Raw genomic sequence first — 24043 nt, forward strand, 5'->3', positions numbered from 1 at the left:
TTTTTTATTTTTGTAAAGCTTAGTGTGAAAAAGAATAAATTCAATTGTCTGAGCTGGGTGGTTGGATGTTAGGGTGTGGGATGCTTGTATTGATTTTTCATTCTGAGCATTTTTGAAGGTAACATGAAAATATTACAGTGGTTGTTGCTTTAATCCCAGATATCCTCAATGGCTACTCCGTGCGTAGAATTAATATGTCCATGGCAATCCTGCTTAGATACTGTTTCATTCCAAATGTACGTGCCTTCACATTTGTCCCTGTGAGTTGTCATTTCACCTTCAAAAGTGAATTTTTTTGCACTGGTTGCAGATACCTCCCAACAAAACTTGCTTGAGGAATACTTTTCCTGGGAGTTTTCATAGTATGATGGTATCAGGGAATTTAAAATAGTACAACTCCTCAAGACCTTCCTCTTTCCTTACTTGATTTTGGCCAGGTGTGCTGGTCTTGGCTGGGATATTTAATTTTCTTCACACAGGTCTTCATACCAGCCCTTCACAGCAGCTGGTATGGAGCTGTGGTTTGAATTTGTGCTGAAACAGGGTGATGAAAGAGAGAGGTTTTGTTACTACTGAGCAGGGCTTACACAGAGCCAAGGCCTTCTCTATTCCTCCTCCCACGCAGCAGCAAGGGGGCTGGGGGTGCACAGGAAGTTGGAGGAGACACAGCCAGGACAGCTGACCCCGACTCACCCAAGGGACATTCCATACCATGTGGTGCCATGCTCAGCACATTAAAGCTGGAGGAAGAAGGCATGGAGGGACATTTGGAGTGATGGCTTTTGTCTTCCCAAGTCACTGTTCTGTATGATTGAGTCCTGCTCTCCTGGAGACGACTGAACACCTGCTGCCCATGGGAAGTAGTGAATTCATTCCTCGTTTTGCTTTGCTTGCATACACGGCTTTTGCGTTCCCTATTAAACTGCCTTTATCTCAACCCGTGAGTTTTCTGGCTTTTACTTTTCCAGTTTTGATGCTTATTCTGACAGGAGGAAAATGATTGAGTGGCTGCATGGGGCTGGGTGCTGGCTGGGGTTAAACTACAACACCTGGAATGAACTCTTGTCTGAAGTTCCCTGAGCTTTTCCCTGGAAGGCAGTACACTCACTTGTGTGATGCCCATCTTACAGAATCTCTGCAATTCAGCAGTATTCCTTGAAACTATGGCCAATACAAATGGTATGGTGTTTGCCAGCTTTGTTCAGGATGTTTTTGATAGTTGCAGAAACAAGGAACAATTTAGGAAAGATATCCTGGTGTTATTTCTTCATAATTACTGCACATGTGTTTTTTTAAATTTGAGAATTAAATGTACAACAGTAAAGCTATGGCTATGTATGTGAAGAGATTTTTTGTGTTTCCACTGACCTTTTTAAACTTTCATACAAAACTGACACAAAAACTCCAGAACAAAACATCCAGTTTTAATCTCATGACACCAGTGTTTATACTGGAAAATAAAAACAATGCCAAAACTTTAACTCACATACATAATGGTTTATGTGTCCTAAAATGAGAAAGCAAATGCTTCTCCCAGTTTATATGTGTAATGGAAATTGTTAAATGACATTGAGAATTAGGCATGGTGTGTTTGTGCATTCTCAGTCAATAGCTGTGATATGGTGAGCTGAGGAATCAGGATTAGTGGCCAGCTGTGCCACAATGTGCCTGTGCATCCCAAGGAACCAGCACCTGTGCTCCATGGCTATAGGGTGCTGAGGTGCAGTGGGGCTCTGCCAGTGTGGCCCTGCCCTGGGTGTGGGGGGCAGGCAGCCCTCCCCCAGCCTCCTGCCCAGCGCTGAGGCGGGGTGGGTACCAGCAGATGGCTAAAGGTGAACCAGGATTGTTTGCAGAAATACCATAGACCTGTACTTGCTACTGTATTTGCTACTATCTGTTATTATTATTATTATTATTATTATTATTAAATTTCTGGGATATGCCTCATTTAATCAGCACTTCTCTATTTAACTTTAAACTAGGTGAAAACTGGAATAGAGGTAAAGTAAGAAACCCTGGATATAAACACTCACATTGGAGTGTAGACACACTGGCAAAATTCAGGCAGCCCAAAATGAGAGATGACACTTAACCCCTAATTTGTACCAGTGGGAAAATGGATGTGAAAGGATAAAATTTGGGCACAGAGTATCAGCTGGGGTTTGTGTTCCCGCACACATCCAAATGTTAACGATAATTTCAGTCTTTGAAGTTTTCATAAAAAAACCCAAAACAACCTCTTAAGGAAGTTAAACCTAAATCTGTTCTCTGTAAAAATTTCAGTTTAATAACCACCAGTTTGCATTAATTATTAAATGTAACTTAGTTTACTTATCCATTTTAGGGCACTGATTTTGGCTTGCAAGCATGTTTTTTTTTTAGAAAGCTAGCTAAAAATATATACTTATGATGTACACTGCACATCTTTAAGTATATAAATCAAAATTCCAGTGCAAATCTGTAGCTCTGGTTGCACTGTAGCAATATGTTTCTAGTACATTAAATACTGGAAAAAAAAATTGGGGGGCATTAAGTCAGATTCTGGATTAAATAATTTGCCAAACCTATAGTATCTTTTTTCTTTATTCTGACTAAAAATCAAAGCTAGTTTTTAGAGATGAAACAAAGAAATCATTAAATAAATAAATATTCTAATCTTATTTCTTCGATTCAGACTAAATAATTGTAATTTTCTCCTTTAATATTTCTCAATTTGCTCAATGGTTTTCATCCCTTTTAATTTTCTTATCCAGCTATAAAACCCCTAAAGAGGAATGCATTGTAAAATGTTGACTTGTTCTTACAAATGACAGCACAATACTAAGACACAAACCAAGAGTACTTAATGATATCAGTATGACAACTCACTTTTTAAGTAGTGATAGCTTATCATAGGATACAACATTCCAGCTCTTTTATTTTTTTAAATAAAATAATACCTTAATTTATTTGTATTCCACCAGAATGAGTACATTCGTTGCAAATTGCATGCACATAAAAGGGAATCCATTTGTAAACTACATAATATCTTAGTAATAAATAGTATTTGATCTAATACATGATGGTAGTGCATTTCTTGTTAAAACTGCAAGCCTTTACGAAAATGAAACCAAACTCTTATTCTCTTTATAAATATTTTAAATAATTTTTAGGTACATGGTTCATACCAAGTATATAAAAATAGTGGTTTTAGATAAATTAAGAGATTTCATTTACATGACAAATAACGTGCAACAACTAAGCACTCTCTAGCAGCTCTATTTGGTTGATTGTCTAGATGACATGCAGCGAATATTGTCCCTTTGCCTTCACAGAACTGACAAAAAGACCAGCAGGACCCACGATCACCTGAAGCAAACAGTGCCATAGCTATTGTTTGGGAACAACGGTCAGACACTCAGGGAAAACCTTTGCTTCGATGAACAAAAGCCACCCATGACAGTTCTTTGTGCTAGACTTCCAGCTGCTCTGACCCTCAGGGTCTTTGGACTATCACAAAAGTCTGTCAAACAGACAAGTAAGTTATATCTGTATTCAAAATGTTTTTCAACATGCTTCTAGAATCTAGAAATTTATTGTTTTTTCTATACTATGAACCAATATTACCTTTTCTTACTTTCTGTAAGTCTGAATTTTCATGTTTGTAAATCTCCATGATCGCCAAAACAGAGATTAAATAAAGCAGTCATGCAGTACTCTCTAAACGTAAAACTGGCAGCTGTGGAACATGCTTTGAGTACCACTTTGCTGTGTCTCATACATCTATGGCTTGGCAATCTTTATCTTTAAGATCCCTTGTGCTTGTCACAATGTCTATTGGGAAATCTGGGGTCTGTGCAGAAGTTACTCTGGCTGTTGCTTCCAGGTCCCACGATCCTGGTAGGTTCTCAAGGCTTAGTGAGCTGATTGCTCCTTGGCTAAAGCTCTCTTCCTCTGATCTGCTGGGCAGCACGAGGTGTAATGATGCCTCTGATGAAGAGCATACTGAAGGAGAAAGGGTTGCTGAAATAGACTGAAGAGGAGTCAGGGTAGTGTCTGAATGGGGAGAGGTGCATCTTAAAAATTGCAGATTGTCTTTCTGAATTACCTGATACTGGGAAGGGGAATTTTGAAGGCCTGTTGTATAACAAAATTCACCATCCATAGAATTTTGCGGGTTGGGTTCAGTCCTTTGGGGACTGCTGCCTACAGAAGACAGGTCTGTATTCCAAATGTCACAGAATGTGTTTCCACGACAAAGTTGTGCTTTGGTGCAAGTGAAGTTCCCAGCTTGCCTGTGCGAGCAAGGTTGATGTGTAGTCCAAGCCACTCGAGACTGCAGACTATCCAGTGTGGGACTTCGAGATAGGCTGTGCACAGCACAGAATCCTGGAGCCTTCTGGGACGTAAGCAGGTTCTCCAGAAGGTGCATCACATTCTTCATATCCTTACGTAATTGTGAGACTTCTTGACTTAAAGTTGTCATCTGTTATGAAAGGGCAAAATATCACAGTATTTATTCATGCACCATGCATAAAGTATGCACATACATCCCTTTTTTCCTTCTAAAAATGGCAGCTTTGATTTATGGCACGGTGTCTCTACAGTAAAGAAATATGCTCTGCTAATGTATATGGGGAAATAGTCCTTCCAGCTGCTTTAATTCACCTGATTTTAAATGATTCTCTGTCTGTAAAAATTGGTCATAGGGTCAGAGCTGAGATGACTTCCAGAGGCAGTATGACACCAATATTTTCTTGATCAATCATTAAATATTTTCAACCATAAACCTTTCTTATTAAACAATTTTATACTGATGAATTACATAAAAATGAGGTCTTGTGAAATTTTGTGTGTGCAAAACAAAGAATCAGATTTTTTATTAGACCTTTTCTCTTAAATGCTGAAACTACTGATAGTATCCAGTTGGTTACATAAAGTACATGAAGTCTTTCCCAACACTGCTGCTTCAGGAGGGGATCAGATTGGCAAGTTCTGAATTTCTGTTTTAAAGTCGACTGGCATATGAACATTAATGGGGACATTTGCTAGGACTTTATAAGGATGTTCTGGGCAATGAAAAGTAAAAGTAACCCACTCACCATTTCAAATGGTAGAAATTAAATTTGTCTCCATGATAGCTATCAATCTATTCTGGGTCAAAGCACTGTCATTATCATTAAAATAGTTTCTCTTACTGGTGATACTTTGTTGAAAAAAAGACATGACTGCACATTCTTCTTCAAGCCACATGTCAAAAAGAAAAAAAGCTATTTCAGGAGGCCTTTCTTTGACTCAAGTAAAGACATCACTGATTAAATGATCTGCACAGATTAATTTTCATATTACCAGAAGTAGAAGTATAATTTTCATTTTTCTGGCAGGATAGTTCTGAAGAAATCTGCTGGAAAGACATTTCAGGCTGAGTTTGATTGGGTTAATACAGGCACAATAATTATAAAGAAATTTGGAGAAGAAAGTAGGAAGCTCCAATACAGCTCCTATAGATCTATTCATTTTTCTCTGAGCAAAGAGGTCAAACCCAATATATTGTTCAATAGTTTTGTAGTGATCACACTGCCTCTGGAGAGAAAATCCTTAAAGGGGGGAGACTCTTGAGTGGCAAGTGACAGGATCTTCCTGTGTCTCTGCACTTCTCTTTCTTTCTACCTTGTTGTTTAATTGAGTCACAGTAGGTAGAAAATAACCATGAGATCCTCTTCTGACACCTGAGATTAAGCTTTGAATGCTTGGTAACTTCAGTAAATGTGAGGAGTTAAAATATGCTGCCAAAGCATTTTGTGAACAGGCTTCCTGTGGGGTCTGAGCAGCCAGGGAAGGTTCTTGGTACTGTCAGGCTGTAAGGAAGCACACTGAGATTGCTGGACAAATCAACTGCACAAGAACTCCTGTGTTCTGTTGGTAACTAGGGGATGACATTGCAAAACATTCAAAAGCTTATTTGGGAAGAAAGGGGGAAGACAGACAATCAAACTCATGGCTGTCTAGATTCAGTGGTCATCAGTTCTTTTTAGGATCATCACTGGCCCCTACACCTAGTGGATACAGCAATGATTTTCTATATATAATTTCCCAACTTGCGTCAATTTTTCAGGGCCTTCTGCAGTTGTGCAAATAGAAGCATTGACACTACCTTATGAGTATGCACCTTATCCAAACTATGAATGCTGTGTGAAAATATCTGCTATTTAAAAATATCTTGTTTGGTTTGATCTATGTTTTTGTTTTCCATTTCTCATCACTTATGAGCTTTTTAGAAGTTTAATCATCATTTAACATGTTTCTTTTGCCAATTCATTGAGACAATACAGCAAAAATCAATTCCAGCATCAGCACTTGTGACAGCCCTGAATTTCTGTTCATTACAAGGTGCTCTAGTGCCCAGATACTCTGTTTTTGATATATCAGCTAGCTCATAGGGTGTTTTCTTCTCTCATAAGCTTGCTCTTCCACCAACGTAGGAATTGACCTGATAAACCCCTTTGAAGTAGATTTTAATGGTTTCCAGTAGTATGATAGTCAGAGTAGTTATGCCAAACTTACTCACCACTACCATTTAGTAAGATCTATTTGGACCTATTCTGGATGCCACATACAAAAAAAAAAAATGTAGGTTTCATGATTTTATGAACTATTAATCTTACAAGATTAAACCTCCAGTATCGATACCACTTTTAATTTTCATCTGTCTCTATATTATTATAGTTCTATACATACATAGCATAGTAATGGTGTTCCTACCAATGCAACACTGTTTATACTATTATTTTTATACCCTGCAGAAATCTTTGAGCAGATGCAAATAAAAGGGTGTAATAGGGGGGAAAAAAATCTTATCAGTACTATTAACAATTTCACAGTGTTTGAGAAAGTGCAAAAGAACAGAGATTAAAAGCCAAAGGAATTTTATGTTTGTGAAAGAGAAATTGAAAGCAGAACAGTTTCCTCCTGAGGAAAAAGGGCTAATTCCTGGCACGCTGGTAAGGCTGCACTCTTTTCAGGAGCTCACTGATTATTGCTAGGCAAAACAGCTACTCATACAAATGGTTCCCACTGTGCTAGGCAGACAGCTTTAAAATTATATCTGAGATCCCAAATATACTTGAAATGCTGCCTTAACACTTCCTAGGACTTGAAAAAGATACTGCAATATTTCTGGATGTAGAAACTGGGTTTTATACAGATTTAGCTTCAAGTAGCAAGAGGTGCTTCTCAGACTGTTTGAAAGAAAAGTCCTGGTGCCTTTTTAGTAGACCATGTTATCAGGAAAGAATATATTCAAAATAGAGGTTAAAATAAAAATTTTACTAGATGTATTTTGTGTTTTCAAATTACTTTGTCAGTTTCAGCAGAAAGTATTTTTCTTTACTACCGATATTAAACTGTTGAGCAGTTTGAGTACTTTGTTCCATGTAGTTAGGTAGGAATGATGTCATGTAAGATGATGATGGTGATTATTTATTTGTTTATTTTTTAATGACAGATTTGCAACTGGAATGCCTAGCTCTCATAATTGTTCCTGGATAAATCTGGAATAAGAATTTTTCTGATTAGAAGCTGATTCTGATTAGTACATTGGTATTTTTTTCTTTCTGTGTTTACTCCCTTTTGAAATTCAAACTTCAAACCCAGATATCTTCCTGTTATTACTCTTTCTGAACACCCGAAGAAGTGAAGATGAATATTTGCTCCTTGAGTAATGGAAGTTGCATTTTGGCAAAGTGGAGGAGCTGCCTGGCTTGCACTGCATATTGCAGCTTCTCTATTCCCTTGCTTGGTCTTTCATTACTTCTTCTATTCTGCTTTTTCATGAAGTCAGGGAGACTTTCAGGTAGAGTGAGCTGTCTTTGAAGGCTCAGATTGACTAACTGCTGATATTCTTTTCCTTACTGACTACATTGTTGAATGAATGAAACAAGAAGTGAGTGGAGACAGACTCTTCACTGATCATCTGTCAGCAACTCTGTGGCATTGGTATTATGGTGACAGACATTTCTGATTTAATGGCTTTAGTAATAAAGCTAGTTGCAGAAGGAAAAAAATCCAGCGCAGCTAATCTGAGTTCAGATTAAATCTATAGGATTTGTGCAATGATATGATGATTCAGTTTCAGTGAAATAAATCCAGGAATCTGGAAGGCTGTGCAATTTGTTTTACTGTGTGGGAGTAGGAAATTTGCTCGCTTGTCTGCTGACTCACTAGCCAGCTCTTTGGCAGTTCCAGTGACCAGTTTGTCTGGGTAAATTAGGATACCAAGATTATTGCTATTAAACACGTAAGGATAAAGTAGAGAAGTATAAAGGACTAGATTATTTAAATGTATTAAGTCAACCGGGGTCCCATGAAATTCAGTCTAGAAAAGGGGTTCCCAAACTGCAGTTCTAATAGTAATTTGTGACTCTTCATTCAGAGTGAATCTGGCTGGTGGGAAGGAGGGAGGGGGGCAAGAGGAAAGTTGATTAGAGGTATGGAGCATCTCTTCTACAAGGAAAGGTTAAGAGAATTGGGATTTTTCAGCCCAGAAAAGAGAAGGCTTTGGAATAACCTAATTGAAGCCTTCCAGTACCTGAAGGGAGACTACAAGAAAGACGGAGGAGGATCACTTACAAGAGCATGTGGTAAGAGGACATGGGGGAATGGCTTCAAACTTAGAGAGTAGGTTTAGTTTAGATATTAGGAAGAAATTCTTTACTGTGAGTGTTGTGAAGCACTGGAACAGATTGCACAGGGAAGCTGTGGATGCCCCATCCCTTGAGGTGTTCAAGGCCAGGTTGGATGAGTCTTTGAGCAACCTGGTCTAGTGGAAGGTGTCCCTGCCCATGCTAGGGGGGTTGGAACAAGATAATCTTTAAGAGCCCTTCCAACACAAGCCATTTCATGATTCTATGACTGTTGGATGTGCAATCTGCCCTTAGGTTCACATAGAATCAGGACGGTGACGGCATAAGTGTAGCAATAAGAAAACCAGGTTTGGAAATTACTGCTTCAAGGAATTCAGAAAGTATCAGGGACAAACTGACAGACTAGCTACTGATTGAGAGCAAATGGAGGATTGTGGAAATCCCAGGTGGCTGGGAGACAAGAAGCTGACAATATGTGCTGATGAAAGGAAACCTGAGGTAGTATATATGATTTTGGGCAAAAATATGAAGCAGACAATTTCTATAAGCACCTAAAGGAATAGTTAAAAGAGAAGAGGCAACATTATGTTTCTTAAGAATAAACCTTGGCAAAACCATAATTCTTTTCTTTAACTGAAAAGCTGTTTAAAATATAAGAAGAAACTTTGGATGTAATATACACCTTGTTAGAAGACTTCTGAGATGTTACTGTCCACCTGACACTCTTCTAGAACTATTTTCTAGAAGAAAATATGAAGGAGATGTAATCACCATAAGCTGGATTCTTGAATGATTGGAATGGTTTATGATCAATAGTTTGCTGTCAACCATGGATATTTTAAGATATTCTTTTTAGCACCCTCTCCTGATCTGTTTTTATTTAATGTTTATTTTTAATGTCTAAATGGAATTCATGTTCACTTTTAAATATAAGTAATATGAAATTCAAGAAAGATAAATGTTAAACATTACATCTGAAAAGAAAATGTCAGAGGCATGAATATAATATTCTGCCTATGCAGAGTATTATAGAAAAATGTCTGTGGAGTTCTGCTGAATGACACTTTGTGGACATTAATCATACTCCCAGGAAATACAAACAGGGTATTTTCTTTAATTGAACTCAAGAAGGGGGTTTTCTTCACAAGGAATTACTTAGGCTGCTTGAAATACAGCTGCCTGAGATTGTGTACTTTGTCAGTGATTTCAAAGATCTAACCAAAGACAATTCAAAAGAAAATTATACCAATGAAGTGTGGTAGCAAATGTAATGGGAAAAGAAAGTCAAACAGAATTTGGTTTGCTGAGATCTGCTGGAATCACATGTTTCCAGAATAAATTGACTTTAGGAGGAGAACACCAATCAACTTCTTACGATCTGCTAGGCAGAAAAGAAAAAGCAGTGAACTTGTGAATTTGCATACCTACAGACATTAACATTTAGGAAAATAGATGAGTGCAGGAACATTTTGAAATGCCTGTTAGAGATTAAGTGTACAATCATTGTCATCTGTCATGGTAGTAATATTTTTTACTCAAATTTGAAGTCAGCTTTTGGTGTCTGCTTGATTTGTATACTGCATGGTTGCCTCTCAGTTAATTCCTTTGTCTCAGGTGCCTTTCTGCCCTGGAAAACTGCAAGAGACTCACCACAGCATATGGGACTTATGCTATGTATGTACAGTGTGTTCTGCTTAAAAAGAAATAACCTAAGCTTTGGAGCATCAACTATTTTTGTTACCTTCATCAGCCAGTACCAATTAAACTAACATTAACAGAAGAACAAAGCTACCTGGTAAGGCGTCTCTACAGTTATCAAAGTATGAGAGCAGAGAGACAAAACAACAAGGTAGAAGTTCTTTGGAAACATGAATGTCAGTGCTAAAAGAGAAGATATATTTTAAAAAATCTTGGCAGGCAAAGTGCATTTACACTGCATGCATTGTTTAGAAAGCTCTTATTTCTTAATACAAATGATACTTGGTTTTATGTCTTGGCTTTAATGTGAAATTTACATGGCTAAAATCCAAAATGGATAGATTAGTTTTAATAGTTTTCATCATCTATAAATGTTGTTAGTTCACTTTTTGCCATATTTTTCTTGATTGAAAGATGTTTTAAAAGCAAATTACTGGGATAGCCTTGCTGCGAAGTAATTTCTCTCATGTGATAATATAGTTATGAACTTGTTAGAAAGAGCATGTATTTAATTATTCTAAGTCAAGTGAGTTCATTGTATGAACTCTCAAGTTGCAAATTGAACTTTAATGCTATATCCCCTGTGTAAAACTGAAAGCCTGATTAACTTCACAAAATTTTCTTTAGTGTCCCTGATTATCATCTGCATATATTTTTAATAGTAAAAATGCTTTTTTTTTTTCTGTACTGAGAATGAGATTCATTTTTGGCAGCTGGATTTGAAATACATTTTAAAATAATATATGTATAAAATTTATGATTTGGAAAATAAACATATTTGCTCTAGGATTGTTCCTTTTATTAGATACAAGTTAAATATCCCTGTGAATATATTTTCTCTGTTCTGCATAAGTACCAGCTGCTTAGAGTATTCTAAGTACTTGCATTTAAAAAACCTAAAATTAAAAATAGCTGAATTTCCACTAAGTGCTCCAATGTGGAGCTAAATAGAAGGCAATTATCTAGCTCAAAACCTGACCCTATTCATATTTCCTTATGTTTGTTTGTTTTTCAGTTGAATGGGAGAAATGTGAACACTGTGTTCATTATACTGTTATAGTACTGTAATTGTGGGATCTACTAATATGGTAAAGCATGAAAACAGCCCCCAGATTTCTGAAGCTGAGGGAGTCTGCACTGAAGCTGGGTTCCATATGAGGAAAACAGGGGACATGACAAAGCAATCTGAGTTTGTCTGCATGCACTGCATGAGATTGCCTTTTTATCTGAGCTCAAAATCATGTACCCATGTAGCATGTTTTTGAATGGAGAATGTGTACATGTCATTAGGGGGAAAATATGACTAATTTTGGATATTTCCTTATTTTAACTGGTCTATGTTTTGAAATAATTCAGATTTGAGTTTTGCAAACTGAATCAAAGTAAAAGTATTTCTCTGCTCTTTTCATACAGTGGCATTCAAATGATAGAGAGCTACAAGCCTAGTAGGATACAGGCAATGGGACAGTGATAGGCAGTTGCTTTAATCTAGATGTCTTGGCCGTCTGTATACCTCAGAAAATCTGCTTTGTGGTTTCCTATTTTTACTTCGTGGGCTCCTTAGTAGATATGTATGATTGCATCAGGTAAATGGTGCCTCTGAAAAAATGCTCAGTGTTCAGATACACTCATCTGATCAGCATTTGCAGACAAATGCATTGGAGAGATGCGATCAGGTGTACAGATCTCTGCAAAGGAAGGACACAGACTCGTAAGGCAGAATACTCTTCCTGAATTCTTGCTCTGCCTAGTTTGGAGCAGGTCTTTGAAACAAGCTTTCCCCAGCTCAGCAAAATGTACAATGCTGATAGATATTCAGTAACCTAATCTTGAAACTATTGCTTAAGTAATTGTGTTTTTACTGGAACAAGAACCTGAACCTTAACTGTCACCTGCTATATACTGATGGTACTGAGCTATAATGAATGTCATGCCTTCTTTATTCAGTGATTATTTATACTAAGTGTAAGGGACAAACATGGTAGGAGATAAATTAGTCCTATTCCGCTCCACCTTGCAATACTGAACTGGACATAAATTCCTGCATCAGCTTGTGTCTCATTCAGGCTCAATGAGCAGTGAGGTCAGGTGAGGGAATGAAGAAGCTGGTTAACTGGCTGAGCAGCCAAAGCATGGAGCTGTACAGCAGCAATTAGGGGTGTGTTCAAGGTTGTCTCGCGTTGACTGTGCTGACTTTGGAGACTGCTCTCCTTAGAGGAAGTCTGTGCATACATTACTACTAAAGTTGATGTGGTAACAAATCTGAGAAGTGAAACCAAGGCCCTGAGTTGTGTTACTTTCTTAGGTAAATGAAATGTTCTTTGGATTATGTAGTGTATGCCACATACCCAAAATACTGCCAGGAGCTCAGCTGTATTTCTAAACTAGGTATAGCTAATTTTGTAGATTTTTCTCTGGGGTAACGTTTTCTTTGCTTTGCTAACAACAGACTGTATTGAAAGTCTGAATGGAAAGACATGTCTTTTTTCCCCCCATGAACAGCCGAAATATTTCTAAGCTAACTAGTGAACTGTTGTAATACAATTGCCTTTCATGAAAGCAGTTATTTTTGCATTTGTTGATTGACTTCTGATCTCCAGTGGAAAATGTACTAATGACAGCGTTTACTGCTGTTGGCTACTTGTGACCTGTTTTCTCGTATTTTCTTTACCAGGAGGAGACTGCATGTCTTTAATACAGAACTTCGTTTCTGACTCTGCTGGTATTTTGACTACTGCGAGTATTCTGCTGCAGCATCAGTGATCAGTTCCCATTACTGGTCATCATCAAATGATGAAAGCGCTGGGGCTACAAATATTCAGTACTTAATACAACAGCAGAAAACTCCAAGCAACAGCTACTGAGTATCAGCAAGGCTGCCCAGAGGCTCATCTGGGTAAGCACCAAGTCCATACTATCCATTCAGAAACTCCAGCTGGGGCATGTTTGACTACACGTAGAATATGCAATTAAGCAGCCTTACAGTCATGCAGTTTTTCCAATGTAAATTTTGATCCATGGGAGGATTAGGAGGTTACCCATCCATCTCTGGGATTTTAGCCCAGAATATTACCTATGAAATCTAAGTCTAGTCCTACTGTCTGTTTTATGTTAATGTGAACAAACAACTTGTATAACATTTTGATCAGATAGTATTATTAGGACAAAATTAAAATTGTATGTGGAGAGAAATGACCTTGAACATGTGGAGTTTTTTTCTTTTTTTTGATTAACATATTCCCCTGCTCCAAGATTTATTTATTTATCACTTTTCACTAGAAAAACAATGAGAAGCCCAGAACGGTTCCAGTTGAAATGTTTGTTTAATCCGCAAGATCCCTGCCTTGGAACATCTGTCACCATGATACGTTTTCCAGTTGCCTCTTGCAGATAGCCACATAATACCTCCTCCTATTTCAAAAACTCCTGTTCTCAAAAGGGATGAATCAATATGACTTGTGTGTCTCAAAAGCATTATATAGGAAATGTAATTTCCTATCATAATGGTGGTGTCAATGAACATCTTGAAGATTTTTCTGAGTTCTTTGACCAAGTCCTATAAAAAACCATAGTTTTTCATGGCTCATAGTCAATGGGTCATAAGACTTTTGTCTGAACTCTACAGTTTGACATACGAATTAGGTGATGCATTCATAGTAACTAACTAACCATGCATGCACTCTTAGCTTAGGATGTTTAAGTTATCTAACCAAGTTAAGCTGACTCAGGATGAAAGAGGTTTATAAGCTCAATACTTTGTAAGTGGAAAATAATAACTAGATTAAGTGTACACAATATAGGAGGAGAAATAAAAATAAAATTTGACATTTCTGGTAGCCAGAGAGCTCAGGGAGGAAGTGAAACTGTGTGGTGGGACTTATTGAGATGTTTCCTCATGTAGAAGTACAAGGAATTGTCTGTAATCTTTTCACATTGAAAGTGAGAGTATGCTGGAAACAGATTTTAGTCTTTCAGTATAACTGTGAAGTTAGTCTGATGCTTTAATCTTGTTAGCTGAAGTGCTGCAAGGGCTGTGTATATGAGACAGCTTAGCCACAGAACATCTCTTTAGAGTTGGATTGATAGCTGATTACAGGTTTGAAGTTTTTAGAAGGGAGAAATAGAAAGCACCACTGAGTGCTATCGGCCCTGCATTCCTCAGGTCATATTGCTTGAGCAGGAAGGGTTGAACCTCTCTTTCATCCTAAGTAGACACAGGTAAAGTGATTTGAAATATTTTATGTAAATTTGAACATAAATGTATTTGCATTTCTTTCAAGGAAATTCTCTAAAAGCAAAACACGCATCAAGACAAAAAAATTTGGGAGAAGAAACTTGGAGAAGTAATGAGAGGAATGAGACACATAGAAACATACTCAGAAGAGATTAAGTCCTGAGAAAATCAGATGCACTAGCCTCACTTTAGTTTTAGCCCTAGCATGTGACACAAACTTTTATGTAGGTTTCATGTAGAAAATTAATCTCAGAATGAGTTAAATCCCCAAACTGCCTTACACGTAGGAACCTCATCCAGTTTTGTAAGCTCATTTATAACACATTTATCACATTCTTGAGTTTTCTGAGTTTTCTCCAGCATTCCTTGATTCATTGTTAATATCCTTCAACCCCCACAAAATCTTGTTACCTCATTATTAAGCCTGCTGATCTGCTGTTTGGTCTCTTCTGCTTTGATAACGAGCACAGCAGCACCAATTTCAGCCTCTGAAAAGAATTCAAATTCATGTAAATGAGAAGAGTATGATCACTTGGAAACACTAATACTATTCTTGCACTTAACCAATGCATTAAATTTAAGCCCGTTTTGCAGTTGGCTAGAATGGAAATAAAACCATGTGTTTAATGTTTGGTGTACAATGTGTGAAAGGAATGAAAATAACAACCCTGTCGCCATCCATGTGGCAGCTCAACACTTTTTAAAAATCATAAATATGACTAAACTTTTATTATTGTTTTCCTGTTTGGCTTTAAGAGGAGCTATATATGTCCTAGTTTCCTCCATGAAAAAGGGACATAGCTATGTGGGGAGTGTTACTTCTAAAAGAGCGGATGTTGGAAACAGTCACTGTCTCTTTTTAATCTTTTTTTTCCCCCCATCTTGACAAGTTCCATTGCTTTGTTGTGCTACTTTATCAACCTTTTCAGTCTGTAGGTCATTTAAGGCTTCCTAAAACCCCTTATTATTCAAGGCTTTCACTCTTTTACTTTTAAAAATCTATGTTCTTCCACGCTCCCTCACTTCTCTAAATGTCTTTAAAAAGTTGAGAGCCAAGTTTACACATAGGTTTCAATTTTGTCCTTGTGTTTAGTGCCTTCCATGACCAAAGGTTTGGAAGCATGAGGCAGATTCTACAGTACTTCTGGTATAACACATGAAAATCCAGTTCCCTCCACAAACTGTTTTATCATGAGTGTCTGTTAGCAGGAAAACTACAAATGACCTCTGGGACCTTGCTGTATTTTTCTACAGAACCAATTGTGACACTGAAATGGCACTGAGAGTACAAATATATGTTTAATCTATTTATGCCACTTTTGAGATCAAAGAAATAAATGGGAACAAAAAGCACTTTTGAAAACTGTTTTCTCTAAAGAGTGATTTTCCCAGGCAAAGCTCACCTCCAGATGTAGGAGATAACCTGGATTCCTGCCTGAGCTGATCAGAGCTGAAGTCAAAGGTTTGGCTTTCCTCATTATGGTTTCCATCCTCAATCCCATCAACAATTCTGTTGAGAAAAATTGGAGTAATGGAACAGTTTCATAAATATCATGTCCATAATTACGCTATAAAAATTACTCCTAAGGGGCACATTTTGAAACAATGGTAAACTTTTCACAACATTAAGTTTAGAGAAAAGCAGAACCTATTATACTGGTATAACTTCTCGTGAGTCACTAAAAATTAAAATTACTGATAATGGAAGGAATGTGAGGCCAAATATAATTAACCGAAGTTTCAAAATTTCCATGACTTTTGCAGCACATTCTGGGTCCAATTCAAACTTATATGGAACATAGTTTGCTTTCCATATCTAAAGTAAACTGTTGCTAATCTTTCCTGTGCACAACCTAAAGAGGCTTCACTATGCTCTTGTGAAGCTAAAATCTTCCAGCACACAATCAAGCTCTTATCAAGTTTATTTCAGCAGAGCATAAGCCTGAACATAATATATTTACAAAAACATCTCTGTAAACCTCAGTCAACAGTGTCATTTCCATGCAAATAGTTATTCTAAATTTGTTTAAAATGAACTAGCTCAGGCAGGGCAATCCTGTTTGCAAATTTGATATACGAAGATGTGTGGACCAGCCTGCAGTGTCCCAGTTACATTAATAATGGTGTTGGATCTGACTACTAGAAAAAGTATTTTTGCCGGTTATTTCTGCCCATGCATATCAGTTATCTCTAAATTGCAGAGTCAAGGAAGCCAAAGGAAAAAAAAGAAGCAGTATTTTATACAATAATCAGGTTCTGCATGCAAAGAATAGAAAACAGGTATCAGAGGAATTAATACACACATTAAAAATATATAATTATGAATATTTTCTGTTCTCAGTTAAAATAAATTGTGCTATAAAGAGAACTATTTTAAAGTCAATGAAAGAGAATCATACAACTGCCAGTTTACTGAACTGAAGCATCAATTTCTTGTTTTGTCCAGGCACAAGCTCCATATTTTGTCTTACAGTAGGCAGATGAGTTAAATACTAATCTGGAAAGGCTAAGACAGAAAGTTCTTATCCTCTCAGTCATTGATAACTTTGTGATGATGGAAATTAGACTTTTTCTCTAATAAGGATATTTTCAAGAAAACTTCTTGGCTGGAAATGTCTGGAGAAAGAAAGAACAGAAAACACAGAGGTATCTGTGATGTATTTGGCTTGAAAGACCTGTGTGACTCAGACCTCTGTACACATACCATGTGTTCTCGTCCTTTTTGGCTCTTCGTGGATTTAGATCTCTGTGTCATGTCTGAGTGTTCATAGTGCCAGTTGGATGCTACTAGACTTGACTCTAATCTTAATCAGCCTTTGGTAGAAGAGGAGACTCTAATGTGGTGCTTGAGCAGCCCTGGCCTATGCTGCTATCTGCAGCTGAAAACCAGAATGATTACTTTGTTAGAAATTTGCCATAAAACCTGTTTAATGTCATTTGGCCTCACTGCTTCAAAAGGCAAATTTTAAATGCCAATATTGCTTTTGTAGAGGTTTCTAATTATATAAAATGCTAACATTTTAAGTGCCTTTACAGCACACAGGAGAAAGCTTACTCAGATGTGACTTGGAATTTATAGATGTTACATTCTTTATAGTGTTTAAAGATTCAGACTAAAAGGAAATTATATTAGCAAAAATACCTAGTTGTGGAGTACCAGGCTTCTATGTGGGAAATATGTAATGTGCAATATGCTTATTCATACACAAGGAACTGGCTGGGCACTACATTACCTAGTAAATTGAAAACATGAGGGGACAAAGGCAATCATTAAGTCTCACCCCTCTCTATCAGCTGTTGTACAGCCCTGAATTTTCTCCTGAAGACAGAAAACTCCACTCCTAGAAGCCAAAAAGTCAGAAAATATTAACATGTGACCTCTTCTAAGCAGTTGCTTAGGGCTAGAGTGCACTCCTCTGTGTGGGTCTGAGGAGATTCAATTACATAAATGCTTCCTCCTGGGGCTGCCTTTATTATCACTTACATTTTCTTCCTTTTAGCGCTCTTCCATTTCATAGGCAGTACCCAAAAGTAATTGGGAAGACCAGGGCTCTCTTCTAGGAATTACAATTCTAGCTTCTGTTCCTGGCACCAAGAGCTCTTTAAAAATTTGACCCAGTCTCTGAGCTTTATTGCTTTCACTGTGGGGCACAAAGAAAGAACCTGAGTCACCTGTGAAGAATTCTAGTTGGCTTGCTGTAGGAAACACCCACAGTAGAACAAGTTTCTTAAGGAGACAAAGTGAATTCTCTTGAGAAACTGTGGTTATACACCTCAGAACAGCACTGACTGGATATTTCAACCAGTCTTGTCCTTGCCTTCCTTTTCTGTCCAAAACCAAATATAAATGAGGATTTAAATGAAGGTCTTATTTTCTCCTTAATGTTTACAAGGAAACACTTGGGGCTATTTTTTAAAGTGGTATTAACTCATCAGTTTAAATATTCTAATAATATAAACGCATTCTAGGAAATAATATGAAAATGTTTTGTCCGGAAAAAAAGACCATAACATACATTTTGGGCCAATTTTCAAGCCTATTAACAGGATTAGTCTGCAGTTAGAAAATTATGAATGGAAACAGGAATATGTAACAATACTTTTTTCATATTTTCTTTTGCAGCCTTGAGTGCCAATGTCTGGCTGTATAAGTTCAGAGCAATAATGAGCAAGATTACATTTCAGCAGAAAATAGGAAAAGCAGCTTTTCCCTGAATTACCACTTGTTATGTGAGTGATAATGACGCTTACTCGTAGCTGACTGAACCAAATTCATATGAGATCTAGGAAACAAATGAGAAAATATCTGCTATGCATTTCAATTTTGCTTGTGTAGAAGCTGCTTTTCCACACATTATCGTTCCCTGTATTGACCCTCTATTTAGGATCTAGGAGAGTTCTATGAGGAGTGGCTGATGGAGCTACAGTGGTTTGTTTTGAAGAAAAAGAGGCTCTCTACAACTACCTGAAAGGAGGTGGTAACAAGATAGGGGTGGGTCTCTTCTCTGGGCAACCTGTGACAGAATGAGGAATTGGCCTCAAGCTGCACCAGGGGAGGATCAGATTGGAAATCAGGAACAATTTCCTCACAGAAAGGGAGGTCAAAGGAAGGGAATGGGCTGTCAAGGAAGGTTGTGGAATCACCGTCCCTGGAAGTGTTTGAGAAGCAAGTGGACGTGGCACGTAGTTCTATGGTTTAGTTGACACAGTGGTGTTTCATCAAAGGTTGGACTCGATCTTGGAGGTCTTTTCCAACCTAAGGGATTCTTTGATTTCTATGATTTTATGACAAAACTAAAATTGGTTTGTATCCTGCTGCTATTTGAAATGTAGCTGCACCGATAAAATATATGATGGGGGGGAAAGGGTTCTATATAATCTTCCGTATCCTTTTTGTGATTGCATCTCTAGGGACCAGTGCTTTGACAGAATTAAACAAATATTGCTCAAGGTGTGGCTATTTCACATTTGCAATGGCAAGTTCCAGAAACTTCCACTCTGCCTCTAATGAATAAAGGAAGTGCTTGAACATGTAAACCACTTCAAATTATAGAAGGCAAAACTTGAACTGGAAGATGAACTGCTGCACCTCCTTGTATGTATGCCTGTGGTTTCTCTAAAGAACTGGTCCTAAAACTAGGATTACATTGCAGCAATTTAAAAGCAAATTACATAAATGTAAGTAGCATAGAAGTAAAAAATTGAACTATTTTAAATTGTACACTAGCAATACCACAATAAACTGTTATGCGATGCTTCTTTATGTCAAAAGACACAGCAAAAAAGATTTGCTAAACTCTGTATTTAATGTCTACATAACTTCCATTATCAGATTTCCTGTCTCTAATGAAAAAACCTCTAAATATTTTATAAAATTGCTAGGCAATTGTTTTCCATTATAGTCCTCTTCTCCAGTAATTTTTTGTATTTACATCGTTATGCTATAATTTCATCTACTTGCTTTCTAAATTTTTGTATCTCTGATGGAATGTTTCACAGTGCTATTGTGGGAATTAATATTATAGACAAAATGACACCATAAGGCCAGACTATTTAAATAGCCATTTTTGCAGTTGCTCATTTTTTTTTACTGCCCTTTTTATGGGTAAAAATATTTTAGTTTGCAATAAACTTCTAAAGTCATAACATTCTGCATAGTGTGTGATGGTTCCTACAGTAATATGGGATGAACAGAAGTATAAACTGTTGAAGAATAACTCTTATAATGTCAAAATCATATTTTTAATTAGAGTTACATGAAAGAGAAGAAAATGACCATTCCTAACTATTACCTTGGGCTCAGATCTGGTGGGCCAGTGGTGGTCAGTGCTGACAGGTATAATTTAAGGTTTTTCTCCTTCCTTCTGGAGTAGTAATGAAGCTCTGTTTCATGTTTGGCTCTTGAGGGGTTTGAACTGCAAGCACGGATGGGGGAATGAAAGGGCACAGTTCCTGAGGCCAACTGCTTCAAGTTTCTCCCTAGGTGGCTTTTATTGCTTGCAGTCTTCTTCTGCTGAGAGCTATTTGTGCTTCGTGTATCAATTGGTGAAAGGGTGCTGCTTTCTTCTTCTCCCTCCTCTTCCTCATCTTCATCTTCCACAATTGAAGGGAGTCTCTTCTTTATATTTCCATTTCCCTTGAGCTCTGTCTAAAATAACAAATAATACATACTAGCATAAAATTCAGAGCCTGATGTTGCAGAAACACAATTTTTCTGGTGTTCATCCTGGAACAAACCCAGACCTAGCACAGCTTTCATTTCTCATTAGAGAGAGCTCTTTTGGAACTCATCCATAGCCTCAGCTATGGCTATATGTGCAGACACAAGAAAAATACAAACAAATTAAAAAAGGTCACTCGTGATACAGTCAGCTAACTTGCTGCAATATGTTTTGTTACAAGAAAGAGTACACAATTAGTTCTTGCAAGCCATTTGCCATATGTACACTTGATAAGACTAATTTTGTTTAGCTGAGGCATTATTTCTTTTGAATGTTATGTTACCAGAATCTTGGTGGTCCACAGAAAAGGTCTGAGGCTAGTAATTCAAATAATACCACTTTTTCATATAGAAACTTTTATAATGGATAAATGGCATTTACACCAGTTCAGCTCAAGCCCGATGTTCTCTGTGTCCTTAATTTTTGTAACTGAAGTCACTGCCAGGATGGTAGACAGGCTTTTCAGTTCACTCAAACTCCCATTAATACACCAATAGTGTGACAGTTTCAGCTTCAGAACTGAGTCAGCAGAAAGTGGAGCTACATCTGGTTTTGAAAAAAAATGCAATTTAGATGCTTGATGTTGGAACCAGGGAAATTTAGAAGCAAAATAGACCTGGGTTCTATAATTTATGTACTGATTAAAGCACAATGTAGGAGATCAATGCTATTTTTTTCATGGTAACAATGTATCCTGGTCATGAGTGCTGAGATATGCTAACATGGACCTCATGTCAGGATCAGAAACAGTTCCATTTATTCCCATGGTACAACTTACTGTGTTGGTAGTGTAGTAGGTGAATGGCCTAAGGCAGACTCAGGTTCCAGATCAAATTAACAAGCCAAATGCAATTTTATGGTTTCAAAAGGAGTTTTTGTTGTTAATTAATTTTTTTTACAAGATACTCCTCTTAATCAAGCTTTATTAAGGCACTGTTGGCTTTAGATAGAAAACCTGAGATGACCCTGCATAGTCAGATTTCTAACATTCAGGCTAAGCCAGATTGGCTGGGTGGAAATACAGATTTGGGGAATTTATCCAAATATTATAAGCCCCTATTAGCATCTGTCTAAATGTTTTGCAGCATAGGTTTAACTTTGCTGTGTGTTACAATACACTTTCATGGAGTGTATGCTTTTCTCTTGGTATATGTTGACAGATTTAGTGAACTGGAACCTTTTCATTTGAGATCTATATGAAGAGGTAAGAATTTAAAGCTGTGACAGAAGAGATGTCTATATAAAATAGAAAAGCCTTGTTGTCAACTGTAGTAGTCATCCAAAGGCTGTCACAATGATCAAATTGTACAGGACCTGGCACTTATACTGCCTATACTCTATAGACAATGAGTGTTACCCATATTCAGAACTTTGGCTTAGGTAGCCATGTATTTAAAATGCAGTTGCTATAGGAGGCTATCCAAACTTAGTACCTGGGAAAAAAAACCCCTTAAACAGTTACTCATAAAATGGGCAGTGGCAGAACTATCTGCAGGATGCTATTTAAATTCTCATTCTGAAACAATGGAAGTGTGTTTTCAAGCAGGAAAGGAAGGAGTTTTCAAGCTTTGTTCTGGTCATAATTATGTGCATGTTCAAAGTCAAGCTTGGCATAGTTAAAATGTGATCAACATACCTGGGACAGTGTAGGCTTATTGGATAATTTTGATATTACCTGAAAAAAAACAAACCAAAAAGGTAGGAAATATGTACATCTCCACAGTTTGGCTTCCAACAGGATACAAACATCTAAACCAAAACATTTATGTCCATGCAAGAAAAGACTCATGATAAAATGGCTGTATTAAATTAAATGGTGACGTAACAGTGAACTAAGGATAATCCTTGCAAACAGGTGCTGTGAGGAAAAAACATGTTTTATCTTAAATAAAAAGATAGTTAATGAAAAAGTAACATTTTACTTTAATAAAAAAGTAGGTCAAGACTCTAAAACATGAATGAATGTAGATGTGTGACAGCATGCCTGGTAGGTTTCAGTGCTGGTTTGATGGAAATGCAGGAACAAGTGCTCTACTCTGGCCCTGCTTAGCTTTAGCTCCTGTGCCAGCCTAGTCTGTATGTGAAGATGAACTAAGTATCTCCAGCATCTCTGAGGAATTTTCAAAAGCAGTAGTGAGACTGAAGCAAGTAGGAGCACAGTAGTCCTGAGGGAGATAGGTGTCTAACCTATTCAAGGTCATAATATTTTCTTTTCTTGAATTACACAGAAAGTAAAACAAAAGAAAAGGAGGAAGAAAAAATTATGCAAGTTTCAAGTGCAGCTACTTCTAATAAAATCCACTGGAACTGCTGAATAATATCTGTTATGAAAATTCTGCTGTTTATTTGAATGTTTACGTCTTGACCACAGGCAAGTCTCTGACAGCCTATATACTGTATTTATAGGAATAGTTTAGTCTGGTAGAATTTTGAGAAATTATTTTCAGCTTTCCTAAACCCACATATCAAGGCCAAAAGAGCTTAACTCATCAGTTCATAGCATCAATTTATTTTTCTCCAAACACAGGTAGAAGTTAGGCATTTCTGACAGTCATTGCAACTTCTCAGTTTGTTTGACAAAAGCCTTTAGAACTCCTAAATATTCAGATTCTAGGCACAGATTTCAAAATAGTAATTGTGTGGGTTTTTTGGTTTTTTTTTTAATTTTTTTTTTTTTGTTCCTTTACAAGTCTTTCAGGTTAACCTAAAAACTGTTTTGTAGTGAGGGTACTAGTAATGGTGTAATATACAAATACAGAATATTTAAGTTTTCATAAGGAGAAATCCTACTGCACAACAGCAAAGAGTGTAGCAGGTGTACCATTAAATGTAGCAATAACACTCTAATAACTGCCAAACAGAGCAACTGCAATAATTAGGCTATGTAAACAAAATAACTGCTGTGTTCTTACTGAGTTAAAGTACTAGATGATAGCAGAGGATGAGATGTCAGATACTGAAATCTCACAAGTTGCATTGTAATCTATGCCAATTGAAGAATCACTATCTTTTTCAAGATTCAGGATGAGAGGAAACTAGGAATGTACTAAAATATTAGAGTCAGAATTAGGAAGTACTACTGGCCTGCTTTGCACATATGTTTGAAATATTAGTTTAAAATAGTGCCCAGAATTTTGGGGCAGCAGTTTGCTTGGCTTCTAGGCACAGGTGCAGTGTGAATGTTAAATAGCAGCCTTAATTAAAATTCCAGGCAAATCCCAAACATTAGCAGCTTCACAAAAAAAACCTCAGAAAGTATGCATTTTCCT

The 24043-nt window shown here is 37.1% G+C and overlaps 1 protein-coding gene across 1 annotated transcript in view; it reads right to left on the reverse strand.

The window, feature by feature from the left end:
• Positions 1-1403: 1403 nt before the first annotated feature.
• The window catches only part of KCNH8 (potassium voltage-gated channel subfamily H member 8), a 180659-nt gene continuing 158019 nt past the window's right edge, over positions 1404-24043 (reverse strand). Inside the window, exons 12-16 of the mRNA XM_008632000.2 lie at positions 22411-22449; positions 20346-20701; positions 15957-16063; positions 14965-15041; positions 1404-4465 (exon numbers count right to left, since the gene is read on the reverse strand). Of these exons, the coding sequence (XP_008630222.1) occupies positions 3755-4465; positions 14965-15041; positions 15957-16063; positions 20346-20701; positions 22411-22449 (1290 nt within the window). The 3' untranslated portion in view covers positions 1404-3754. The remainder of the gene's footprint in view (positions 4466-14964; positions 15042-15956; positions 16064-20345; positions 20702-22410; positions 22450-24043) is intronic.

The sequence above is a fragment of the Corvus brachyrhynchos genome, unplaced genomic scaffold, assembly GCF_000691975.1.
Source record: "Corvus brachyrhynchos isolate BGI_N302 unplaced genomic scaffold, ASM69197v1 scaffold53, whole genome shotgun sequence".
Taxonomy (NCBI): Eukaryota; Metazoa; Chordata; class Aves; order Passeriformes; family Corvidae; genus Corvus; species Corvus brachyrhynchos.